The following is a 27,848-nucleotide window of genomic DNA, read 5'->3' as shown; positions in this document are numbered from 1 at the left end:
TTCAATTACTATCTCCCTGCAGTAATCTCAGCCAGGTATGGCAGGCAGCAATAAGGAGTGGACTGATGCACAAATTAAATAAAAAGTGTGGACAAACAAACAAGATAGCTGTGCAGAAAGGAAGGAACAAGAGGATTTGTGCTTTGAAAAAAGCAGTTGGTTTGCACAGCGGCGTACACACAGCAATGCAGCTATCAGGGAGCCTTCTAGGGCAGCCCAATGAGCTACAGCGCTGAGGGGGAAAAAAAAAAAGAAAAAAGGAGCTTCCACTGTCCCTGCACACCGAAGGTGGTGTTGGGCTGTGGAAATCGCTACAGCACAAGCGGTTTTGTGGTTAATGGACCCTGCCTAACGCTATCCCTGCTTCTGACGAAGCGGCAGCAACCTCTCCCTAAGCTCAGATCAGCAGCAGTAACATGGCGGTCGGCGGGAACTCCCCTTTATAGCCCCTGTGACGCCGCAGACAGCAAGCCAATCACTGCAATGCCCTTCTCTAAGATGGTGGGGACCAGGACCTATGTCATCACGCTGCCCACACTCTGCGTTTACCTTCATTTGCTGAGAAATGGCGCTTTTCGCGTCATTGAAACGCGACTTTGGCGCGAAAGTCGCGTACCGCATGGCCGACCACGCACAGGGGTCGGATCGGGTTTCATGAAACTCGACTTCGCCAAAAGTCGGCGACTTTTGAAAATGTTCGACCCGTTTCGCTCAACCCTAGTTGTCAGTAATTTATAGAATAAAAGAACAATTTACATTTTACTCAAAAATTATACCTAAGGCTATGTGCACACGTTCAGGATTTCTTGCAGAAATTTCCTGAGCAAAACCGGACATTTTCTGCAAGAAATCAGCATGCGTTTTTCTCGCGTTTTTACCGCGTTTTTGGTGCGTTTTTTTTGCGGATTTTTCCAGAGATTCCCAATGCAATAATATAGTGGGAAATCCGCAAAAAATCCGAAAAATTAATGAACATGCTGCGTTTTTTACCGCCATACGTTTTTTTCGTGTAAAAAAACGCATCATGAGCACAAAAATTGCGGAATGCATTGTAAATGATGGGATGAATAATGTATGCGTTATTTTGCGTTATTATAGTGAAAAAACGTGAAAATAACGTGAAAAATCTGCAACGTGTGCACACAGCCTAAAGAGAAAAATCAGACAAACTGAACATTTTGCAGTGGTCTCTTAATTTTTGCCAGAGTTGTATATATAATATTTTGAATAATAATAGATATTTTGCCACTGGATACATTGTTTCTTTTTGCAATCCTGACTTTCGTATCTTGTCCCAATGAATTCCAAGGATGTGGTGAAAAGCAAATTTTTTAGGAAATATAAGACTTGTCACTGGTACAAGAGGCTTTAACTTAGAATTTCTCAAATAACGCTAACCAAGTGACCAAGTGAGTATAGCTGTGATGTTGGCTAGTAAATATCTGTGGTCACCTCCATCTATAACCATTCTTGGCCGTTCAGCAGCTCCAATGCACACTATGGATGCTGCCCTTTCCGTGGTTGTTCCTTCCCGGTGAAATACCTGGCTATTTATTGCTTGCGTTGAGAAACATGTGATGGTGTCTCCGCGGCTTTTCTACATGCATTTGCATATTTCCCATAAGGGATGGGGGCAGTGTTCTGGATCACTGCGTTGAGAAGCATGTGATGGTGTCTCCGTAGTGTTGGATGTTTTTGATTTCCCCAAGGTCATTCATCCTTATGTTTATAGTCCAATGGACACTATGACTTGGCTTCCTCTTGCTATCCTCAGTAGTTGAGGAAATCTCCTTGAAACACATGCATTGACAATAATAAGATAACTTAAACCCGAAAGGAAAACCTGACATCTTGACCTACTGAGGGACTTGGCGATTGGGGTTGACAAGTACTGAGAATGTGTAGGACCAATTGATATTTCAGTAATTACCCAACAATTCCTATTGTAATCTTTTATCACCAAGATCTGTCTGGCCTTCTCGTAAGCCCCCATACCACCTAGATGAAACTTGTCCAAATCTGCTGATCAGATGACGTGTATAGGGGCTACCCTTCTCTCCCCAGATACATGATGTGAGAGGAGGAATGGGCTGTTTTGTTTTTCGCCATTGTCAGAGTGGTCTCTTCCCTCCCTGTTGAAAACTGTACATGAGATTGTACAGGAAAGATAAATATCTTGGTACCGTGTTAGCCAGTAGATAGAAAAATATTTCGAATTGAGAGTCCTCAGTGGTTGATACCTTTTAATGGCTTTCAGTTAGCCATTAAAAGGTATCAACCACTGAGGACTCTCAATTCGAAATATTTTTCATGAGATTGTAATAATTTTTGTCAATGTAGATATGGTGGGCTGTGATCTAGAAAATATATGAATAGAGCCGTAAAAATGGCGGGTTATGAGATATTGAGTTTATGACAAGATAACTAAATTGATTTCCATCTTTAAAAGATGACACACCATAGCTTAATACATTGCTTTATAATACATAAAATTTAATCAATGCCCTAAATTATAAAATATTCTGCCAGGCTCGTCACTGGCTGTATATGTAATGAACCATATACTGTTTGTTCCTTGTGACATAGTTATGCCTGAAAATTCCACGGTTTGATATCCAATCTTCAGATATTAGATACAGATGTAAGCGATTGATAAATGTTACTAATTTGGGTTAGTCCGCGCTTGTCAAAACCTCGTAAAAGCCTCATTGCTATATATAAATAATCAGAGGTGTGCGCATTAATGGAATAATTTTGCTTGTCAACCTATGAATTTGATTAACTAAAATTAAAATGATGGATGTTGCAATTTTTCAGCATTACATGTTTAATGTACGGCTATTTAGTTGCATAGATCTGATAATTTGCATAACATGTAACTATATGTAATAGAAAGTGTGTGTAATCTGCACTGCTGGCATCATTCACAATGATGTGTAGGAGGCGGTAGAGAATAAATGTACAGTTTTAACCTGACGCGTTTCGCAGTTGACACACTTCTTCAGGAGAACCAAGAAGACATCAGCAAACATATTAATATATTAAAATAGTAGAATATCCGTATATGTAATGTGTAATACAGAAGTATACGTCTAATGCGCTAATGCCTGGGCGTGGAGTCTAAGGACACTTCATAAAATGCATTTATTAACTATGGCCTGAAAGTATCCAACTATGTCACCCACATTTTCATATATGATTGCATGTTTTGCATATAGGAAACATTATATTATTTCTTTTTGTCTTTTATTTTTTTTACTTTGTTTTATTTCTTTTTTTTTCCCTTTTTTATTTTTTGTTTATTTCTTTTTTTTATAGAATATTATTGAACGATGTTTATTATATCATCCATTCATGTTCACACTGTACTATTTTTGACCTTTTTTTTTAAATATCTTTTTTCTTTTTCAGAATTTTACCACCAACCAAAAATCTGCCGTTGACCATAGTTTTAAGGATCTTATAAGGGAACTTCAGAGACAACAGGAAGAAGTAAAAGGGCATCTAGAGCAGAAGGAGAGGGCTGCCGTTGACCTCATTGAGCAAATTATAGGCGACTTACAAGTAAAAAGGGACCAGCTCCAAGACAAGCAGCACGACGGAGATAAGCTGTTACATACCACAGATGCTGTACTTTTCCTACAGGTAGGATTATAAAGCGTTAATAGAAATAAATCGGTAAGGAGGGAGATTACTGCCAACAGTATACCCTCCGGGCCAGTTTACCATCATAAAATGTGATTTAGGTGCATTGACCTTCTAGTGTTATCGATGTTCCATCGCATTGCACATCACATAGTATTTCATTAGGTCTATCGGCACGGTAGGATCGGAGCCGTTAGGTTATGTTAGGTGTGAGCATCAATCCAGGAGTCACTTCAGTTAAGATGTAAGTGCGATGACCCTCAGACCGGAGCTCACCGGTATCCGAAGCTTCACGCCGTATTTCAGGCGGAGGGATGATCACAAGATTACATTGCCTTCAAAAAAAATTCATGAAAAAATTCATGTGTGCAGCTGCGGAAGAGATTATGGAGTTTTATGATGTTGGGGGAAGGGAGGATATTACTGCGGCATATACTGTGGATTTTATTAAGGATATAGTAAGGATTGTACAGGAGATCGAATCATAAAAATCAAGAAAAATATGACAATGTTGGTTATTGCTACAGTACCGAAACTATAGAATGGGGGTTGGGTCAAAATAAAAGCATCTAAGAAGCAAAATAAATCCAAAGAATGTATATTTATAAATGCCAAAAATTATTTATTTACCAAAAAATGGACATAAATAAGGTGCAGTACAGTATATACGGAATCAGATAGAAAAAATTGTACCCGAGAACCACTCATAAAAAAATACAACATTTTATTGACAAAGAAAAAAATGAAAAGGACCAACAAGGTGTTAAAAAAGTGGGAAGCCAGAAAAATGGCATAGGGAACCCACCATATGTTGTACAGAGGAACTGCATAAACTGAGGGATCGGCACCCGCCAGAGGTAATCTTTGTACTACTGTTATATAAAAAAAATTTTTGGATTTTTTTGACGTCTGTGTTTATGAATGGTCTGGTACCAAGCACCCTGATTTTGTTTCCTTGACGTATAATCATGTGTAGTATATCAGTGTGTTTAGCTTTACGTAGTGCCTCTGTGTAACATTTGGTGGGTTCCCTATGCCATTTTTCTGGTTTCCCACTTTTTTAATACCTTGTTTGTCTTTTTGATTTTTTCTTTGTCAATAAAATGTTGTATTTTTTTATGATTGGTTCTCGTGAACATTTTTTTTCCGTCTGATTCAGTACTTAAACTATGTCAAAAGATTAAAACAAGTACCATACACTACATAATGATACAGTAATATAGTAATTGTATTCAACATGAAAAGTTGTGTAGAGGTGGGAAATGACACACATAAGAAACAAGGAGCAAAAGCAAAAAAAAAAGGAGCTGGGGATTGCATTGAAAACAGCATAAAGAAATATTTTGTGTAAATTTTGGTCACATACAACGATCCAAACAATGGCCGAATGCTTAAAGCAGAGAATAAAGAACCAACAACGCACTAAACAACAAAGTGACAAGTGCATAAACCAATAAGCATAAAGTACCTCCCTAAAGAGCAGGTTTTATTGGCTTGTTTGTTTCTTTTTCTGATCCGATACTTTTCCCACCTTTATACGTGTTTGTTTTATATGGCTGTTTATGAAGCTCTACTGAAAAACAAACGATTGTATCACGATTTAGTGCAGGAGATCTAATCAGTCGCATGTTTTCAGGGCTGCTCAGGATCTTTGATATTGAAAGCAATGTCTCTAGGGGAGTAGATCTGCATGTTACAGCATGGTGTGATTCCAGGAGAGTCTGTGAGAAGAAACCTTTTCTCGGAATCAAATACACCATGGACCTACAGAAATCTATAGATGGCAAATTCAGTCTCTGTGTGCATTGAGCTTTACTGGCGTGTTCTAGAAATCAAATATTTCCTTTCTTTATTCATGTATGAATGGCGATACCAATCACGGAACGTCCTTATTGCTATTAATAAGAGTATTTTTTTTCAACTTAAAGGGTTATTCCACTCTTAAAAGATAGGAGAGAGAGGTATAATTGAAAAGTGCTTGTAAAAACAAGAAACGGACTAATTTACTTTTTATTACAATTGTGAAAAGTTTCCCTGCTAATTAGACCTACGTTCTGTATTGCTTACAGCTCATTACTTATAAGATCGGCTACGGCTGCAGCCTACCTGGTGCTTACAAGCTCTTTTATATTGCGCTTGTAAGAACTGCATTAAAGCCGTCCCTGTCTCCAGCGCTCCTCCAATGCTGCAAAGGCAAAGGAGCCTCATATAGCAGCATCGTAAAGTTCAAAATTCGCACTAGTGGCACAAAAATGCTGCTGGTCCAACCTTTCAATCAAGCAAGAGTTCCTGCCTCCGCAGCAAACAGGAACAGGAAACCTGGCAGAGTGGGTTAGCGGTGCACTTCTTAAAGAGATGACGCGACAACCCTTTAAAGGAGTTATCCAAGGATATTTTATTTGTTTTTACTATTGGCCTAACAAGCAACAGGCAGGGATGTGCTAACAGAGGCAGCTAACTGCCTGTTCTACCTGGTGCCATCACTAACCGCTCCTGCCGACGATTCAGCTGCTCCATGTCGACAGAGGAGTTCTTCTTCCAGGCTGCTCTGTCACTGGGATGCGACTGCCGCCATCATGCTGCTTGACAGGAGGCTCCTCACAGTTAGACATCGGGAAGCTGTCAATCAGCATGATGTTGGCAGTGACGCCCATGGCTGCATAAGCAGCTGAATCACCGACAGGAGCAGTCAGTCTGTGCCGGCAGAGATCAACACAGGCCACAATAAGTTGGCAGTTAGCACCCACCTACCTGTTAGCTTTTAGGCCTGTAGTAAAAAATTAATTATTGCCGGATAACCCCGTTAGCCGCCATAAACTGTCAATGGAAAACCCTGCTGGAAAAGCTTTATGACTACAGTAGGACGACGTTGTAAGCACAAGACATGCAGAATGTAGACGGATTTGGTGGTTACTTACGCTCATCACTGACTATCACACTGTTGCATTCTTCATCTAAGTTTTAATTAGAATTTTAAATTAATTAAATATGAATAAGACAAAGAGCGAGTATACTGGAATGTTAACTTTCATACTGGCTCCAATTTGGTTATGGACTCCAGATTATCATGGTCCAACCATTCAAAGTCTACAATTCACATCACAATCCCAGGGCGGCCGCTTATAGAAACGTACAGCATGCATCTCGTGACAGAGTATTGCACAATGATGTTTTGTTAGTAAAGCTGGTAATATCTCTGGGCAAAGATAAAGCAAGGAACAGGTTCAAAAGAACATGCGTTCTAGGAATATTACTATGCAGATGTGTCACTTTTATCTTACTAAAATGTTTCAGTGTCATTTAAATGTGCCAAGGTTTTATTTTCCAGTACTGTAACATTGATGACTTATCCTTAAAATAGGTCATCAATATCAGAATTGTGTGCATACTGCAGATCAGCTCCTATTGAATTGAATAGGATCTGAGATGCAGTACCCTTGAACCACCACTATAGAGCGTATGGAGCTGTTCCAATTATCTACACTTTTTACTTCCTACCTACACTGGAGCTGACAGCAGCTGATTGGTGGGGGGTGCCAAGTGTCGGACCCCCACTGGTCAGATATTTATCAATATCACAGGCCTGGACAATCCCTTTAAGTCAATTGCAGAAAGTTTGCAGACATGCTACTTACTTAGGTCAATGAATGTCTTCTTTGGTATATACCCCTGGTTTAGAGCAAACTGTATTAAGTACATACACATTTTTCTTTACTAGGAGTTCCAAATGGTTATTAGAAATGCTCCTCCGATCCCTCCACTGCCCACCTATACTGTGACACTAGAGCCAGAAAGGCTGCAACAAGCGATGGGCGCCTTAAAAGAAGAACTGCTTGTAGCCGGCAGGAAGAATGTGGAGAAATACAGTAAAATGGAGGCGAATCGCAATCTGGTTGACAAGAATGGTAAGGCGGATCTGTTAACGATGGTCTCACATGAAAAATAAGAGGAAAATGAGTGGTCTGTCATACTTGTCGCCTTTTCATAACCATGATGACAGTTGTCGGATTATTCCCTGACATGTGCAGCACGACTGCAGGTAATTGCACTGTGGTCTGCACCTATTCTATATGCAAATTGCCTCTTCTGAGAAAAAGAGGACTTAAACTCTATAGCGCCACCTGTTGGAAGTAGCGATCCTACAAGTCACAATCAACCCTCTAACGAGTCGTGCAATATGACTTAGGATAAAAGCCAAATCAGTATCTCAGTTCGCAGACACGGTGTTTCGGGCTGTTGACCCTCGTCAGGTCGAAGCATGAGAACTGATTTGGCTAGGTGAGAGGCTCTCGAATGGGGTCTAAGGGGTATCGTTTCTCCTATTCTATGACATTCTGCTTTCAGAAGGGATTCTGTGACCATGTTCTCACTATGTAATTTGAGAGCAGCATGATGTAGGGAAAGAGATGTATATACATTGATGTATCACTTACTGGGATGATTGCTTCAGTTTTGATAGAATCTAGCAGCTGTGTACACTGTGCATAGGCAGAAAGCTGCCAATGAGTGATTGTGGTGGGGTTAAATAGAGCAGAAGGACTACATGGCATGAGACAACCAGTCCTCTAGTGATAATTTCCTGCTGTTAAAACACTAATTTTATTAAAACTACAGCAAGCAGCCGAGTAAGGGAGAGAGAGAGAGAGAGAGAGAAAAAAAAAAAAAGTTAGATTTCCCATTGACTTTGCATTGGGTTTCGTGTTTCGGTCGATCCCCGACTTTTCGCCATAATCGGCCAATTTCACTCGACTCGACTTTTGAGATAGTTGGGTTTCGCGAAACCCGACTCTACCCTAAAAAAGTAAAAGTCGCTCAACCCTAATTATCAGACATACAGTACCAAGCAATCCAAGCAAGAAATGACTCTAAGTAGTGAATCCTCCTCCTCTCCACCAAAGACAGATGCATCAAATAGTATAAAACCGCAGAAGCGATACTGATTCCACCATGTAACCGTTAATTCATATCCACATTTCTTCCCGTAAGGCAGTATTCCTCCAGCGTGCGCGCCACTACATATTTGACATTTATTGTGCAGATCTGTCATTGCCCTGACTAACTTCTGTCAGATGCTCATTGTTATTGACTGTCCTGTTACCCTACCCTGCAGGAAAATATACAGAAACCTGTGGACCCCATTAAAGTTAATAACATCTGTGAGGCTAGTGTTGAAAATGTATCCATCCTGGATCTGTTAGAAACTGAAGTCTTGACATCGAAGTGAACGGAGACTAAAATCTTTATCTTTGAGCTGAGTTCTCAGCAAGAAATATTGATGTATTTGAGCTCATTAAAGGGAAAAGGTTTTAGGGTGGTGGGAGACAGCTGTATGTCTTCGGGAGGAGGGAATATCTGGATACCTTTTACCCAGTGAACATTGCCTGGTTTACAAAACTCGGATAGCCGGTGGTCTCCGCAAGGAGAAAAAGTACCCCCTGGACCAATGTCAGTAACGTAACAGAACCCCACTCAGCACTGATGAGGGGCATGAACCCCGAAACAGCTGATGGATGAGTGTCTTTGGTTAGTTTTTATCCACTTTTTAAGTTACAAGGATTGTTAAATGATAGTGGTTTGTAGGATCGCTACTTCCAATGCGTAGCACTATAGAGTTCTAGTCCTCTTCATCTCTGAAGAGACAGTTTGCATATTTAATTTCCCAGAGGAGCATCGCACGTCAAATAAGCCTCCTTACATTGTCCTGCCAAGGCCAGTATGTACCTCTCCACAAGTAGTGGCTTTACCCCTTAGACCGGAGTCCAGAGACATTCATCTGGCCAAATCAGTCCTCATACTTTGCACTGATGAGGGGCAATGCCCCGAAACATCGTGTTTGCAAATTGAGATTCTGATTTGGCTTTTATCCTAAGTCATATTGCATGACTCCTTACAGGGTCAATAGTGTCTTGTAGGACCGTTACTTCCAACAGGTGGCGCTATAGAGTTCTAGTCCTCTTCCTCTCTGAAGAGGAGGTTTGCATATTTAATTGCCCAGTGGAGTATCGCATGTCAAATAAGCCTCTTTACGTTGGCTTGCCAAGGCCGGTATGTACCTCTCCACAAGGAGAGACTTTACCCCTTAGACCGGAGTGTAGAGCCTTTCATCTGGCCAAATCAGTTCCCATACCTTGCACTGATGAGGGGCAATGCCCTGAAACATCATGTCTGCAAATTGAGATTCTGATTTGGCTTTTATCCTAAGTCATACTGCAAGGCTCCTTACAGGGTCAATAGTGTCTTGTAGGACCACTACTTCCAACAAGTGGCGCTATAGAGTTCTAGTCCTCTTCCTCTCTGAAGAGGCAATTTTCATACTTTATTGTGCAAACAGGACTTGTGCTGCTGAGAACAATGGAAGGCTATATGCATTGTGTGATCCATTACAGATCGCTCATCAAGCACTGTTTACTGCAGTCGGACTATGTAAACAAGTTATTAAACAACCCGCAATGTGTAAAGGTACAAATTGGTGGTTGTTTAGAGCCACTGGTGGATCCTTTTAACTAGACCCTTACAGGTGATTGATAGTTTGTTTCAAATTTGCATATGTTTTTTCAGAGGGATCATTGTCAGGCATACTAGAATTCCAATGCCAGACCATGGTCTCCGCAAAGAGACACAGAACCCCTCCAGACCATCATGCTCTAATTGACCACCGGATCACTGACCGTTTACATGAACCAAATGGTGGCACTAAATGAGTTCGTATCAGCTACTCGTTTTCTTATTGGTAATTTTTAATATCCTGTTTACAGGCCGATCACACTTGTCGATGTGCACTGAATGATACGTAACAGATCGTTCAGGGCTTATAGGTTCTCTTTGTTCCTGTGTAAACAGGACTTGTGCTGTTTACACAGTCAAAATATTTTTTCCCAGCCTAACACATAGGAATTTTCAACGTCCTTTCTATAATTCGGGGAGAAAACCTATAGTCATGACATTCTACCTATGTAAGATGATGCTTTTTATGACCACTGATGGAAGAGGTGGCTTAGTAATTCAATATAGAATCATTGCCAACCTCCACTACCGAATTTCATATATTTAGTAATTCCGCTTAACTTCTCAGACCTTATTCCCCTGTATGCTACATAATAAATTAATAAAGATACCAAAGTACTTTAATAACAATTCAATTATACCTGCCAACTCACCTATATATAAATCTATCCGGTGAATCCTAACTGATTTAATTATTCTACGTGCTAGAAATATTTCCTCTCTGTGATGACTAGTCATAATAATTTGCTATGCTTTATTTCCCTAGATGTTGTGCAGAAAATAGGTACCATGCAGAGGAGCTTAATTGCTTTTCTAAGTTCATGTTGATGAGCACAGAAACTTTTCGAGTAAAATAATTGTATTCACATTTCTTCTTCGTACAGGCTGGAAATGAAGTGGTTTTTCTACTAGTAATAATATTATTTTTGAAAAATAAGGGTCATTAACTCAGGAAATTAAGATGACTTAGGAGGATAAAATTAGTTTAGCAAGTTTTAAAAGGTTCAAAAACTGGGTGTCCTTGAAGAATAGTCTTTTAAGTCTTTAGATATTTTTTAAAAAGATACCTAGACCATATTCACGCTATGAGTTTTTGAAATTTCTGATATTTTCTAGCCCAAAACAGGTCTTTCCTTAACAATTTTCCCTTTCCTTTGGATCCACTTCTGGATCTCACAAAAATAACATTATGGAATGTCCCATGTCTTTGTGATAAGTGAGTATACAGATGAAACAGCAGGGGCTCACAGTTGCTGCTTTCGGAGGTAACACATTTCCCTGCCTAAAGTAACTTAGAAGCAATGGTTTCTGCCATGTCTCCAGCCCTCTGAGCTCATCATAAATCAAGTCAGTAACATACAAGCTCCTACTTCACTGACTTGATATATGATGAGCTCAAGGGACTTGAAAAATGATAGAAACACTCACTTCTGTGATAAAACAGGCAGGGAAATGTGTTATTTCAGGTAAGGAAATAAAGCTGTGAGATCCTGCTGTTTTGTCTGTATACTCACTTATCATAACTAACTTATGGCTTCTTCCCAAGGTCCAGAGCTGTGGCATGTGCTCACCATCTATTGGATATGCATGGCAAGACACAGCCGTCACCCATTACACAGCAGCATCACATCTATAAGATTATATCAGCACAGGAACATTTTTCCATGTGTGGAACTTATCATTGTTCCAAGATCTATTGTTTAAAACAAACTTTGTTAGTGGGAAAACCCCTTCAACTATTTAGAGGTAGAATAGTCTATTAAATATAAAATACTATGTTTGCCTGGTGCCCTGCTATTAGGCTCAGAAGAGATACTTCCATTTCTATTGGGGCAATTTATAATGAGGTACATTTTTATGTCAGTTTTGCCCATCTGCACATGTAACACTTCTGTCTAGAACACTTTTTACGCCACCCCTCTACTGGATTGGCTTTTTGATTAATGTGTATAAAATTGGTCCCATTCTCATCCAGGAGAGTGGGAGAATATTTTCTCTTGTCATCTGTGTGCTGTCCGTGTGCAGTCTGTATGCAATCCGTTTTTTTTTTGCTCAGCAGCCATAAGGGTTTGCTCAAACTGGCATATAACTTGGATGAGTGCAATCTGATAAAATATTGGATTGCACTCCGACCAATGTTTTTCGTGTGCAGTTCAGATCTGCCTATTTTTTCTCAGCTGTGCTTGGCATGTGAAAAAAATTGCAGCATGCTGTGATTTCACTTCAAAATCGGACAGTGCGAGAAAATAATTGCGTGCCTTACGCACCATCAGTATAGCTGATTTTTACAGATACATTGTCGCGTTGGTCTGAGAGCAATCCGATTTTTTATCGGACTGCACTAGTCTGATTTATATGGAAATCTGAGCGAATCCTTATTGTAACATTTTTTAAAAATTGTCAATTCATTTATTTGTCTTAAACTTAAGGTGCATAGATAACCATGCTCAGATCACGATAATTTATCAAATTGGGAATAGAAGCTTAAAATAAAAAAAGTTGCACAGTTTTGTGAAGAAAAAATGGAGTGTTAAATGCAAATGAAATACGTACAAAAAATTATTGATTAAGGCTACTTTCACACATCAGGTTTTCGCCGTCAGGCTCAATCCGGCTAATTTAAAAAAAAAACGGATCCGGCGAATGTTGCCACCAGATCCGTTTTTTACCCATAGACTTGTATTAGAGCCGGATTGCACGGATAACCTTGCGTTTTGTCCGGTTTTCGCCGGGTCTGGCAAATCTGCCGTTTCCAGTTTCTGCAAAAAACGTCCATAGCAATGTTTTTTGTCTCCGGTTTACTAGAATGGAAGCCTAGGGGAGCCAGAAGGTGTCGGATCCGGAAAATGACAGATTCTGGCGCCGGATTCTGTTTTTTTAAACAGCATGCTTCAATTTTTTTTTATCCAATTATCTGGATATGCTAGTTGGAACCGTCAAAAAAACGGATCCATCGCATCAGTTTTTCACAATCTGCGCCAACATTCGACGGATTGTGCCTGATGGCAAAAACCGGATGTGTGAAAGTAGCCTAATTTACCCCCATGTGTGTGAAGAGTGCAAACATCAATGGAAGCATGTATGTATTAACAGTAGCAAAGATCACTATGTGTTTGGTATAAGCATTAGTGTTCATGTTCATGGGAAAGATCACCCAGGGGCACAATGGGAACACAAGGATTGGCATCCAAGCATAGTAGCACAATGTGATAATAGGGTCAGCTGTAATGACAGCACCCCTTGGATCTCAGTAGACAAGGCGTTTCCTATCATAGGCATTAGGAACATTATATCTCAAGCAGTAAGGTCTTGATGAGCGCCATAGCATCTGTTCATGCTGCTCCTATGGGCAGCTTACCACTCAACAGAGCAAAGTGTGCATATTATTTCAGCACCAATTAATGATCAGGTCGAGATTTAGATCCTATCCGAGGCTTCAAATAAATGCATTGGAAACCTGCCTGCAACCAATACTCTCATCCGTAGTCAATATTGCATGGACGCTTTGCTAGCTTGAATGAAAGAGTTAAATATTTGATGAGCGCTCCACCCCTCAATGCTTGTATTCCTGGTTCCATGACATAAACAGTTACAGCTGTCACTTCTAAAATGCTGATACTATATGTAAAGAGACATTGGTGGGCTTTGTACGGACCTCTACTGAGAAGGAAGGTGTAAATGATGGATAAGGAAGAAAGACCTGAGTCTCTTCTCTGCAAGGAAATTTCATTTGGGTTCACCCATCTCGGGTGCCTTTGTATAAATATGAAAGATTATATCCTGCAATGTTAAAATGAGTAAATAAATCACTTAATGGTGATATAGGGTCAAAAATAAAAAAATATATACAATATATTGACAAATAGGAAGTTACACGCTTATCCATTTTTCAGCTCTATTTAGTTTAAACAGATACATTGTAATTCATAAAGAGCAAGGACAGAAGGAGAACATATATAAATAATAATATGTTATATATTATCCACGAGTGCAGCAGATCAGAGAGTGGTAGGAATACAAATGACAGAACTCAGATGTAAGCAGTGAAAATACATATACTGTATATGATCCCACTGATTTCATGGTGCTGTACGTGTAAAAAGTGGTCACAAACACAAAAAAATTACAATGCACAAACCAACCATGAGAGACTGCTACAGAAGGAAGAGGGCCCTGCCCTTGCGGGCTTACAGTCTACAGCAGTGTTCCCCAACTCCAGTCCTCAAGAGCCACCAACAGGTCGTGTTTTTAGGATATCATTAGCATGGCCCTGGTGATGGAATTGATGCCTGTCTAGATTATGGAGTTCTCACCTGGGCATTACTAAGGAAATCCTGAAAACATGACCCGTTGGTGGCTCTTGAGGACCGAACTTGGGGAACACTGGTCTACAGGATGATGGGAAGGAGTGGTTCCAGGGGCACTGAGGTTACGGGGTTGCGGCAGCTCCAGTGATGTTGAGGTGACAGCGGGGTGATTGCAGGCTGTAAGCTTTCTTGAAAAGATGGATGTTCAGGTTCCATCTCAAAATTAAGAATGTAGTGGATAATTAGATGCATTGGGGTACAGACTTCCAGAGGATGGGAGAAACTTGGGAGAAGTCTTGGAGGTATTTCGTTGAGGAACAAACAAGTGTAGATGAGAGAAGGAGATATATGGATGACTGGAAAGTATACGTGGGGAGACATAGGGAGATTAGTTCGAAGATGTATATGACGGGGACAGTGTTGTGAATTCTGTGATCAAGCTCCCTCCTGTGGTCACGAGTGGTACTGCGGCTTCTGAGTTTCCTTCCTCAGGTGATGAGGTTAAGTCGTTAGGTGCTGCTCTATTTAACTCCACCTAGTGCTTTGATCCTGGCCTCCAGTCAATGTTCTAGTATTGGTCTTTCTTCCTCCTGGATTGTTCCTGTGGCCTGTCTGCTCAGCATAAGCTAAGTTCTGCTTGTGTTACTTTTGTTGCTATATTTTCTGTCCAGCTTGCTTTTTTGGTTTTGCTTGCTTGCTGGGGGTTCTGGGACGTGGAGGGAGCGCCTCCGTACCGTTAGTCGGTGCGGAGGGTCTTTTTGCCCCTCTGCGTGGTTGGTTGTAGGTTTTTGTGTTGACCGCAAAGCTATCTTTCCTATCCTCGGTCTATTCAGTAAGTCGGGCCTCACTTTGCTAAATCTATTTCATCTCTGTGTTTGTATTTTCATCTTAACTCACAGTCATTATATGTGGGGGGCTGCCTTTTCCTTTGGGGAATTTCTCTGAGGCAAGGTAGGCTTATTTTTCTATCTTCAGGGCTAGCTAGTTTCTCAGGCTGTGCCCGAGGTGCCTAGGTCTGGTCAGGAGCGCTCCACGGCTACCTCTAGTGTGGTGTGATAGGATTAGGGATTGCGGTCAGCAGAGTTCCCACGTCTCAGAGCTCGTCCTATGTTTTGTGGTTTTTGTCAGGTCACTTGTGTGCTCTGAGCTTCAAGGTCCATTGTGGTTCTGAATTACCTATTCATAACAATTACCTATTCATAACTGAGCGCCCCCCGAGGAAGCAACACATGCGAAACGCGCGTCGGGGCTCCCCTCTCCCCACACGGCAGCAGGTTGGTACTCTATATGTGTACCTCTCTATGTGCATTATGTAGGTATAGCATAGGCTTCATCTACCTGTATGTATGGGACTTTCCCTTTATGCTTGAACCTGTATCATCAGCCTGAGTATAGTATATGCCACATTATATACATCCAGCACATATTATGCACTGTATAGATAGCATTTAGCCTTTATCATGCACCTTATGGATAGCATTGCAATATACAATTGTTTGCACTAGGCACTTTATTGTGTATCCTGGTCGCTTATTGGGTATTTCCCTGCATTGGCACGTTATTCTGAATGTATTAATATACAACTGTTTGCACTAGGCATCTTACTGTGTATCTTGCTTGCATATTGGATATCTCCTTGCATTGGCACTTTATTTGAGAGTATTCATTATATGATCTATGTCTCAGTTACTTTTACGCTAATTTGATCTTAATTTGTACATTATGTAACTCAGCATTCCATGTATGATATTGTGCACTCTTTGATATCAGTATAGGTGTCCATGACTTTGGAACAGATCTATTTGCTTTATATGTGCCTTTTGCTTCGTGTGTGGCACTAGTGTCGCCTCTTCTATTTTGATTTATTGCATCCCATTACTTGATTTTATCTATGTATCTTTTTGTATTCTAGTTATATGGTTCTATTAATAAATTGTTACAGTTTAGCTCTTTGTGTCCATTTTTCATTCGGGTTTTCTATTCATAACAGGACAGATTATGGAAGGCCTTGTAGATCAGTGTTAGTAAGTTGAACTGAATTCGTTGGGGAATTGGAAGCCAATGAAGGGAATTGGAGAGGAGAGAAGAAGAGCATTGAGGAGAGAGGTGAATTAATTGGGCAGCAGAGTAAAGGATGGAGTGGAGAGGTGCGAGAGTATTAGCTGGGAGGTGATACAGGAGGATATTGCAGGAATCAAGGCAAGGAGATGGTGACATTCAGTAGGTACATGTACAGACAATATCAGACATTATACAGAAATACATAATTCAACAATTACAAAGAGCATTGAGGGCCTCGTTTGCATGCTTAGAATCAGGAAATACGGGTGAGACAAAAATTAAAAAGTCCCCCCATAGTTACCCCATACACAGTATAATGCCTCGTACAATCCCCCACACTGTATGATGGTCACCACAGATCATTCAGTCTGTGGAACTGAGACTCAGGAGGAGCGGTGTTGCCACTAAATCATGCCTTCTGTGCAGAGCCTTAAGGTACCTTCACACTCAGCAACTTTACAACGAGAACGACAACGATCCGTGACGTTGCAGCGTCCTGGATAGCGATCTCGTTGTGTTTGACACGCAGCAGCGATCTGGATCCCGCTGTGCCTTCGCTGGTCGGAGCTAGAAGTCCAGAACTTTATTTCGTCGTCAGGTCGGCGTGTATCGTCGTGTTTGACAGCAAAAGCAACGATGCCTGCAATGTTTTACATGGAGCGAACAACCAGCGAGAACGATAAGTGAGTCGCCGTTACGTCACTGGATCGCTCCTGCATCGTTCTAGAGCTGCTGTGTTTGACGTCTCTACAGCGACCTAAACAGCGACGCTCCAGCGATCGGCTCGTTGTCTATATCGCTGCAGCGTCGCTGAGTGTGACGGTACCTTTAGTCTGCACGGTGCACGTATTGAAACACCATGCCAGGGGAATGGGGGAATACTCATAATAATCTTTATTCCATCACACTATGTGGGGCATTTTGGGAATATGATGCTGTGTGGGGCACATGTATAGGGTACCTATGTGAGGGCCATCATGCTGTGTATAGGATGCTCTGGATAATCATTCTATGAGTATTCCCCCATTGCCCTGGCATGGTGTTTCAGTATGTGCACCGTGCAGACTAAGGCTCTGCACAGCAGGCATGATTTAGCGGCATCATCGCACCTGCTGGGTCTCGGTTCCACAGACTGAATGATGCAGAAAGGAGCTGCATTGAAATTGTGAAGACAGGCTGGGCAAATGTGGGTATGATGACTCTCGACATCAGGTACCCCTAGCTCATGGCTCCATGGTGGCCACATGGCCTATCGCTATAGTCCGAAGGGCCATGATAGTATGCAACAAAGACATAAGTCTCAGAAGAGAGAAAACCAACACTGGGGCCTCCTAATTCATAAAAAAGTACGGCTATATTCACACATGGAGGAATTTATTTTACACATTCTGCTTCAAAATTCAATTTAAATTTGTGGAAAATCAATTGCAAATTACACGTACATAACACAGATTTTTATTTTGAAAAGAACTTCTGTGCCATATAATATTGCAGTCTTGCCGTCTCTTACAATCTTGTAATTGTTCCCTTCTTCTGGGCTAAGGTACATATGGTATGTTCTCCAGTATAGGCGCAGGAAATATGGATGCAGGACCAGAATAATGCTTGCTAACCTGGAGATGCATACAGTAGCTTTTATAGGAGCCGTAAAGAGAAAAATGATTGGACATTTTTACATTTCATTTTACATGCATAGAGAATTACGGTGATACAAAAAAATGTTTGTAAGGTGGAAAAAGCCTTAAAAAAAAATCTTACAGAATTTAGTTCTGGTCGCCTTTCAGGTTTACGTTCTTATGACTGTGATGTAATCTACTGTGCTCTTGTTATAGTGGAGAACAGATACATGATGAAAGACCTTACAACTGACTGGACTCAACCAAACGACTCATTTGGCAGGTTCGGCTCCCTGTTTAGCGTGAAAGGTAACATTTTGCGTTATTTGCACTATTTGGTTTTTACTACTGACAGAAATGCTTCTGTATTACTACTGGAAAGTTTTCCACTTACCATAAATATTCTTGTTGTCTACTAAAATGAGTGGATCTGGTGAGATTAAAATTTGCCAAATCCTGCACATTTTACTTGGACACTTGAAGGAAAATTAATCTCCTCTAATTGAATGTTCCTTATTATACTCTGGGTTCTCCACAGAGCCCAGATCATAATAAATGTAAGATGTAAGAAATGTTAAAAAAATTCCATTACTTACCTTACTGCTCACTTGTCCTGACATCCACTCAGTCTTTGGCGCCAACTGCCCACCCATCCTGTCCTCCTCAACCTCTTCTATCTACATATGTGCACCTGTGTCTTCAGTCTAGAACAGGGCTTCTGGCCATGACCAGGCTTCAGAGATCACATTACTTACATTGTGATATTTGAAGCCTGGTGCCTTCACTCTAGAGCAGTGCTCCCCAACTCCGGTCCTGAAGAACCACCAACAGGTCATGTTTTCAGGATTTCCTTAGTATTGCCCAGGTGATAATTGCATTACCTGGAAAGGCAAGCATTCCATCACCTGTGCAATACTAAGGAAATCCTGAATACATGACCTGATGAGGCTCTTGAGGACCGGAGCATGACTTCTGGCAGCAACGAAGCCTCGGAAGTAATGGAGCATCGTGACATCATGACGCTATGATCTGCAGAGACCTCAGAGGCCTGGATGCAGATGGAAGCCTTTGTCTAGAGTGAAGTTATCGGTATGCAACTGTGAAAAGAAGAGAAGAAGCCCTGATTACCGAATGAAATGATGGCCATGGCCGAGTAATGCACAGCCACCCCTTATTGACTTGACTAGGTGGCAGATGGGCAGTATCGGGCCGCAGCCACTATACAGTCATCAAGTTCTGAGCAATTCCATCTGCCGCCGACACCGAGAACAGCTGATTCACAATGGAGGATAAGACATCAATTTTAAAAGTCCAGGACAGCCCCTTTATAAAAACAAACAAAAAAAGTGGTCCATAAGCTAAACGCCAAGATGGAAGATAATGTCATTGCTATGATAGCTAACCTGACAGGATGAGACCCAAAATAAAAAAATCTGGGTATTTGAAGATCCCCTTAAATAGGTCAGGTACATTCTCTTATAGTAAGCGGTACAAGAATATATGGAATAAACAATATGTTCAAAGTAATGTCATTCGCTCATATACTTATGTTCAGTGTATGTACGTGATGGGATTTTAAAACTTTTAAACTTTTTCTTGAAAATGACTTCTTCTCAATTTCTTATTCCTTAGATGCATGTGTGCTTAATCCTATTACTATGTTTAAATTATATAGTTTTAATCCTCTGATAGCTACTGGCAAAATAATTAGATCCCCTGATCAAGTATTTTTTTGAAAGGAGCGTTCAATCAGATCTGCTCAGCTTATTAGCGGCAAAGCTCTAAATAAACAAGGCGAGGCTGCGTGTCATAAAAAAATAACATTACAGCTGAAAGTCTTTGTAAAGTAAATGTAATGACTAAGGCAGAATGAAGGGCCTGAGTGGGCAAAACACAAACATTCTGCTTCCACTAATTATTATTGCTCTACGGAAAAAAAAAAACCTTGCAAGACCCAGTATTCTGATGAACTTGAAAAGTGGTAAGGCCTGGGGAAAAAACATTGATCAATGAAGTAATGGCTTACAGATGCTGCTGCTATATCTATGTGTAATCTGGATAAAACTTTAACTGTGCATATTCCTAGGCTAAGTTAAGGTGAAAGTTGAAATTTTGGAGACTATTGCATCCATAAATTGGACATGTGACCGGCATTGTGTGCATGTCAGATGTGGAAAGAAGGTGCCACCTGCCATTGGATGCACTGTCCGTATAATGCAAGCTGTCATTGATCTACTCAGAAAGCCACGCATGTGATCGCACATTGACCAACGTTGTTTAGTGTGTGGTCACAGGGATAGCTCATCAAGTAATAATATTCTAGTCTGAACATGACCAAAGACTTACAAAAACATTTCAGTTAGTGTTACTAGGTCAGGTATTAAAGAGGCTGTCCACTACTCAGACAACCCTTCTCAATCAGCATGTTTCCCCCCATTAATTAAGAACACTTACTCTCACGTCCGGTAGTGGCGCACCGTTCCAGCACTCAATCTCCCAGGGATCGCATCACATTTTTGTCACATGATCCCTGTTCCCAATCAGCGCTGGCTTCCCTCTTCCTGCCTTCGGATGTTGGACATCAATAGGAAGCGAGCGGGCAGCCACAGGGCTGACATCCCCGAAGGCGGGGAGAGTGCGCTGATTAGGTGCCAGCAACATGACAATGTGACGTGATCCCCGGGAGAGTCAGTGCCGACACTGCTGGAATGGCGCTGCCTCCGAAGGTGAGCATAACTGTTGTTATTTTAGTGGGAGGGAAGACAAGATTATTAAGAAGGGGGTTGTCCAAGTAGTCGACAATGACTATAATGTGCTACAACACAAAATTTAAAAAAGTTGTCTCCTTTCAACAAAGATTGTTGCCCATAAGCTCAGTTTGCTTTACTGACCTTCCTGAGGTCCACCACTGTGCTTCTGCTCCTGCTCTGATCTTGGTTGCTTGGTGTCAGAGCAACTAAAGTCAGTGATCGGCTGCAGTGCCGTCAACATGATGTCACCACTGTAGCCAATCAGCAGAGATTGGGCAGTAAAGAGGGAAAGTAAAGCGCTTACAGCATTTTTTTTTGTACACATAAACGATCTACCTCTTCAAAGGATAGACCATCGTGCTATGAGGACCATACCCCCTATTAATGGGAATTGAGCATCAAATATTTCTGCTTGGCATTACTACAGCACATAGTCTACAAGGCCACAGGGCTACCACCTGCCACCATACAGTGAGTTTCATAATTTTCCATGTCTATCTAGAAAACAAACAAGCAAGCAAACCTGAAATCTTCCACTCTTCATTTTGTCCAAACAGACTACAGTTAACACCTATGTAGTATAACTAATATTATAATTGCATTTTTTACTGATGTACAATATATAGTAATAAATATATTAAAATAATTATTGTAAGAAATAAATGTTTTATACAATATTTATATTACACAGTAAGAACAGATCATTTCTTTTCTTCCTTAGGCGGTCGACAGTCCTACCAGCCATCTACTGTGCGGTCTCTAACTGAAAGTACTGCTTCAGGCTTAAACAGCATCTATGGAAACAAAGGTACAAAGTCTCATTAGAAAGAATGTTAAAAGGCATTACGTATGTGGGTGTTTTTTATGGATATAAAATATCTTGTCCCATAAAACTAAACATTACAAACAGCAAGTAGTAGTAAGGGGGCTTATAAAAGACCTCCACAAAGTGTAGAGGGGAGAAAGCGACAGTGAGGATGTAATACACAGATCTCCACAGAGTGGAGACATGATAAAGCATCTATAGTCTCATGGAAGGATGAGAAAACAGGGAATGCAAAGAAAATTGAGAACCTATATGTAGAGGAAACAGGAGCAGGATAAAAGCAGTGCTGATGCATCACTGCATAAAAAAGCAGAATCCTGGATTCTCACAAAGCTCACATCCAGCCTATATTACTGAGAGAAAAAACTCCCACAATAGGAAAATCCGAAGCATGGCTCAAATTTTGAACTGCATACCTCTGGATGCTGAAAATGAATGAAGGAATGAAGAATGTCTGCTTAAACTTAGTGCAATTTTACTAACTAAGGTAAATAATTTATGTAAAATTCTAAATTTGTATGTCAGAAGTATCCATATCCATATCATTTAAGGATTTCCATTAGCTTTTTTTTCATTGCATTCTATTTTTTTCTTTTTATTAAGAGCTGCAGCAAACTAAAAATCAGTTCTTTACATGTGAATGAGATTGTAGAAATCCATGTACATGCAGCAAAAACAATCTACAAACTGATGACTGGGAAAGTCACTTTTTGTGATAAATTTGTCACATTACCTATTGGCCATGCTCCCGTGGGGCATACATATGCGGAACTCAACCGTTTGGACCTGTTCATGCATTGATTTTCCTTTTTCTTATTGGAATGTGCAAATTATAAATTCAAACCAAAGGCAGCAAAACCACAAAGTTACAAATATGGAAACGAGGTAAAGAAGTATGTGTGAAATATATCGGAATATGTGCTTAATCTGAGATTCCTCAAAGTACCCCCTTTTATACCAGCTTTATACCCTCTTGGTATTGCCTCCAGCATCTTCTTCAGGTATGACCTGGAATGGCTTCTATCCGTCTTGGAGGAGTTCACAGACAAGCTGAACACTTTTGTCTGCTTTACCTTTACTTTGTGGACCAATTCATCACAAATCATCTCAATTGGGTTGAAATTGGCAAATTGTGATGTCCATGTTATCTGATAAAGCCTCCATCCCTCTCTTTCTTGGTCACTTAACCCTTTCATAGCCTGTAGATGTGTTTTGCATCATTGTCCTGCTGCAACACAAATGATGGTTCAACTAAGTGAAAACCCAGCTGAGATGGCATGTCATTGAAGAATGCAGGGGTTGCTGTATTCGTAAGTGTGCCTTTATTTTGGAATAAACCAACAATAGTGTAAAAAGCAAAACATTCCACACCTTCACATCTCCCCCTATATGCTTCATAGTGGGCATTAGACAAGTAGGAACCATCCATTCAATTTTTCTGTGTCTTACAGAGATATGGAGGTTGGTATGAAAAACTCAAGTTTTCACTCATCAAACCACAGTACAGATCCCCTTGATCTAATGTTCTGTCCTTCTGTTCCTTAGCCCAAACAAGTTTCCACTTCTTGTTTGTGGTCTTCAGTAGTGACTTCATTGCAGCAAATTGAGATGTGATGTTGAGATGTGTCTGCTACTTGATGATTATGCATGATTTTTGAGGGCTTTTCCTGAGGTTCTATCAGTTTCCAGTTTTTGAGACAAGTAACTCTGATGAACTTATCCTCTGCAGCAGAAGTAATTCTTGGGCTGTTCTCATGAGAGACAACTTCATCTTTAAGAATCAACCAATTTTCCAGATTAACTAACCTTCATGTCTTAAACTAATAATGAACTGTCATTTCTCTTAGTTGACTGCTTACTTCCATATTCTGGCTTAGATCAGCTATGGAATATGTCTCAGTACTGTATGGAATTGTGTACCATTACAGCCTCTGCAAAACTCACTTGATGGTCGGAAACAAAGTTTGAAGGTAGATGATTCTACAAATGAACTCTTAGGCATACATGTTCATTGAAAGCCATTCTAGATGACGACCTGATGAAACTGCTTAAGAGGATGCTAAGGGGGAGTAGAGCTGTCATCAGAATAAAACTTTATAATAATAATAATTATAATTTTTATTTATATAGCGCCAACATATTCCGCAGCGCTTTACAAATTATAACTTTGAGGAATATAAGGTTTAAAGCACCATTCCAGTGTTTTATTTTTTCTAATGTCAGCACTGGAGTGGTGCCACTAATCTAAGTTTTCTGACCCTAGTAATATATTTACCAGCCCTGGCCTTCAGCTGTCCCTGGCACCACTCAAGGTCCAGTGCGGCCATCTTGCCACCGTGTCTTCTAACTGACTGGAGGTTACTGTAAAGACATTGATTTCCACTGTACGCACCCTATGCAGGAACATACCCTTTGAACATACCCTGAAGTACATTAGCAGCAAGATACTGTGGATACAGCTTTAACAAATCTAATCCACACGACATGGAAATAGATGAGTAAGAAAATTGACCTGTCTTGTGGAGTTTGAACCTTTTCGTGTTTAATAATGATAGTGGAGACCCTAAAGGTACCGTCACACATAGCGACGCTGCAGCGATACCGACAACGATCCGGATCGCTGCAGCGTCGCTGTTTGGTCGCTGGAGAGCTGTCACACAGACAGCTCTCCAGCGACCAACGATCCCGAAGTCCCCGGTAACCAGGGTAAACATCGGGTAACTAAGCGCAGGGCCGCGCTTAGTAACCCGATGTTTACCCTGGTTACCATCCTAAAAAGTAAAAAAACAAACGCTACATACTTACCTACAGCCGTCTGTCCTCGGCGCTCTGCTTCTCTGGTCTGGCTGTGAGCGCCGGGCAGCCAGAAAGCAGAGCGGTGACGTCACCGCTCTGCTTTCCGGCTGACCGACGCTCACAGCCAGAGCAGGAGGAGAGCAGAGCACAGCGCTGGAGGACAGACAGCGGTAGGTAAGTATGTAGTGTTTGTTTTTTTACTTTTAGGATGGTAACCAGGGTAAACATCGGGTTACTAAGCGCGGCCCTGCGCTTAGTTACCCGATGTTTACCCTGGTTACCAGCAAAGACATCGCTGAATCGGTGTCACACACGCCGATTCAGCGATGTCTGCGGGGAGTCCAGCGACGAAATAAAGTTCTGGACTTTCTTCCCCGACCAGCGACATCACAGCAGGGGCCTGATCGCTGCTGCCTGTCACACTGGACGATATCGCTAGCGAGGACGCTGCAACGTCACGGATCGCTAGCGATATCGTCTAGTGTGACAGTACCTTAAGAATGCAACTTTTCTCGTAAGGTAAAATTTAGAGTTAAACGTATAGCAGCTTTATGCTTCAGGCCTAGAAACAATGAGACTAATGTTTTGTGTGTTGGTTGCTGGACAACTTTGAAGGAAGGACTGCAGTTACTATTAACTTGATCCTTTGTGGAAAGCTTAAGGAAAACACAAGCTACGGTAAATGCTCTCAAAGCAGCCTTTAATCTCCGGCACCAACAATGACTTCTTGTAGGCTGATGGTTGGCAGTTTTTGAAGGCGGCTTTTATAAACTGTTTACCTCTTACCTTTACGAGAAGCCTAGTTTAAATGTATTCAAGTCTAACACAGCAGGAGATTCTTGTAAGTGGGTTACGGGAAAACTTTGGATGACGGGTGTTCAAGAAAGAAAAAATTCCAATGCTGTTACAGATGTTAAAAGCACAACTGCATAACATATCTATATTAGGAAGACCCCAGAGCACCATAACGCCATATGTCAATGGCACAGTGACTAGTAAAAGATTTTTTTGTTTTCAGAAAACTCCTACCCAAAGACACAGTTTGCTTGGAAACAAGCAAATAATATACAAACAGGGTTTTACTCACCCTCCCCTGGTCCACCAATGCTCCTGTCTGCAATTGTCTGCAGCAATGGAGTCACGCAGACAGCGCTGCAGTCAATCAGTGACGTCATTGGCTCTTTGCGGTTCATGCCATCTACTTGGACAGAGATGCTAAGCTCAGTGATTGGCAGCAGCACTGTCAACGTGACATCAGCCTTGCAGACAAAAATTGAGACTGGGAGCAGCATTTGAGACTTAGCCCTAGACCTGAGGATCTTGAGTAAAGTACAGTTTTTGTTTAATGCAGAATCAGTGCTTTACTATGAAAACAAAAATCCTCTGTAATATTTAAAGATCCTTTAAGAAAGGCCCTCTAATGGGAATCTTTCAGCAGTTTTTCCTCATCAGATAATGGCCTGATGTAGTCAATGACACCCTGAATCCAGCGATGCATCACTTAGTTTACTGGGTGTACTAGTTGTGACACAATCAGTGTTTAGTATGAAAGAGAGCTGAGAAAACTTCCCCCCTTCCACACCACGCTCTGTATATACAATGACTATAGACAGTGAGCTGCTTATCACAGGAGGGGCGGAGTCGGACCAGTGCTCACTTGGCAGCTAGTCACAGCATTGATAATGTCCTAATGATAAAACCTTCATTATAAGTAAACAAAAAAGCACAGCCTGATAAGTGACACATCACTGAATTCTGTATTTAACCCCTACTTCATGCTGTCTTCAGATTACATAGCAAACAACCGCTGACAGATTCTCTTTAAGACCAAAATGCTGCTCCGATCGTTTGTTTGCAGTTATTGAAGAGTGACATAATTTATAATAATATAATAATAATTTTTATTTATATAGCGCCAACATATTCCGCAGCACTTTACAATTAAGCGGGGACATGTACAGACAATAAATTCAATACAAGTTAAGACAATTTAAACAGTGACATTAGGGTGAGGTCCCTGCTCGCAAGCTTACAATCTACAGGGAAATGGGGGGACACAATAGGTGAAAAGTGCTTGTTATTTCAGGTCTGGCAATTATAATAAATAGGGATTTTCATATAAAGCTGCATGATCCGGTCATCAGCCCGTGTGTTTAAGTGCAATAGTCAAGTATCAAGTGCAGTTATCATGTGCCTGGAGGGTGCGGAGACAGAGGAATAGTAGGGTGCAGATTCAGAATAATATTTGGAAGGAGGGAACAGGGCAAAGTTAGTTTACTGAGTAGTTGATGTGGTAGGCTTGTTTGAAGAGATGGGTTTTTAAAGCGCGCTTGAATAGGTCGGGGCTAGGTATCAGTCTGATCGTCTGGGGAAGTGCATTCCAGAGAGCTGGCGAAGCACAGGAGAAGTCTTGGAGACGGAGGTGCGAGGTTCGGATTACGGGGGATGTTAGTCTTAGGTCATTTGTAGAATAGAGGGCACGTGTAGGGCGATAGACGGAGATGAGAGAGGAGATATAAGGCGGTGCAGAACTGTGGAGAGCTTTGTGGGCGAGAGAGATGAGTTTATACTGGACCCTGTAGCGAATGGGTAGCCAGTGTAATGACTGGCACAAGATGGAGGCATCGGTGAAGCGGCTGGACAGAAAATTTATAGGTGATATCCAAGTACCTGTTTATCTGCCTATTACTGTATATCCAAACTGTGGGTGATAATTCAGCGTTAATCTAAGTTAACCACAAACACTGGGGGCAAAAACACCATTTCACAAATCAGGGAAACCAAGTCCTCACAGATTACAGCTGATCTCCAGGAGTCCAGGTCAATTGGTGATCTGATTATTATTGGGAGACTCCTATAGTTTCCCCTAGAGAAATAAAGCGTGATCTCGCAATATTCACTGTGGTCAAGAAGATAATTTGCGTTGATAATTGAAGCCCAATGTGTATATAGCACTAAATAGGCCAATATCAGCTCTCAATATCCCTGCAGTCATACAATACCCCTAAAGATTCCAGAATATCATAATATACCGAGAGTACACAATTTAAACATTAGGCATATGAGCACAAGAAGAAAAAATGTGCGACCACTCTCTTACCTCTTGTGGAACTTTCCGCCTGGAATTGTCACTTAGAAATTCTAGACTACAGCTGCTCCGAAAAATGGATCAGACTATAAAACAGTGTAATGATCCTGAAAGAACTGTTCATGTAAAACTTTGTTTAAATAGCAAATATTAAAAAACAATATCGAAATGTTGTTTTAATAATTCATGTCTTAACATATTTAATCGGAAACAGTTAACAGAAAGTTACCGTGTCTCACAATGTTGAGTGCCTGT

The 27,848-nt window shown here is 41.0% G+C and overlaps 1 protein-coding gene across 2 annotated transcripts in view; it reads left to right on the top strand.

The window, feature by feature from the left end:
• The window catches only part of TRIM29 (tripartite motif containing 29), an 85,999-nt gene that overhangs the window by 38,872 nt on the left and 19,279 nt on the right, over positions 1 to 27,848 (top strand). For both annotated transcript variants that reach the window (XM_069742826.1, XM_069742825.1), the window contains exons 3-6: positions 3,412 to 3,645; positions 7,364 to 7,550; positions 18,350 to 18,442; positions 21,605 to 21,691. In XM_069742826.1, coding sequence (XP_069598927.1) covers positions 3,412 to 3,645; positions 7,364 to 7,550; positions 18,350 to 18,442; positions 21,605 to 21,691 — 601 coding nt within the window. The remainder of the gene's footprint in view (positions 1 to 3,411; positions 3,646 to 7,363; positions 7,551 to 18,349; positions 18,443 to 21,604; positions 21,692 to 27,848) is intronic.

The sequence above is a fragment of the Ranitomeya imitator genome, chromosome 10 (genome assembly GCF_032444005.1).
Source record: "Ranitomeya imitator isolate aRanImi1 chromosome 10, aRanImi1.pri, whole genome shotgun sequence".
Classification (NCBI taxonomy): domain Eukaryota; kingdom Metazoa; phylum Chordata; class Amphibia; order Anura; family Dendrobatidae; genus Ranitomeya; species Ranitomeya imitator.
The sequence above is the reverse complement of the archived record's forward strand: the minus strand, read 5'-3'. Positions and strand labels throughout refer to the sequence as shown.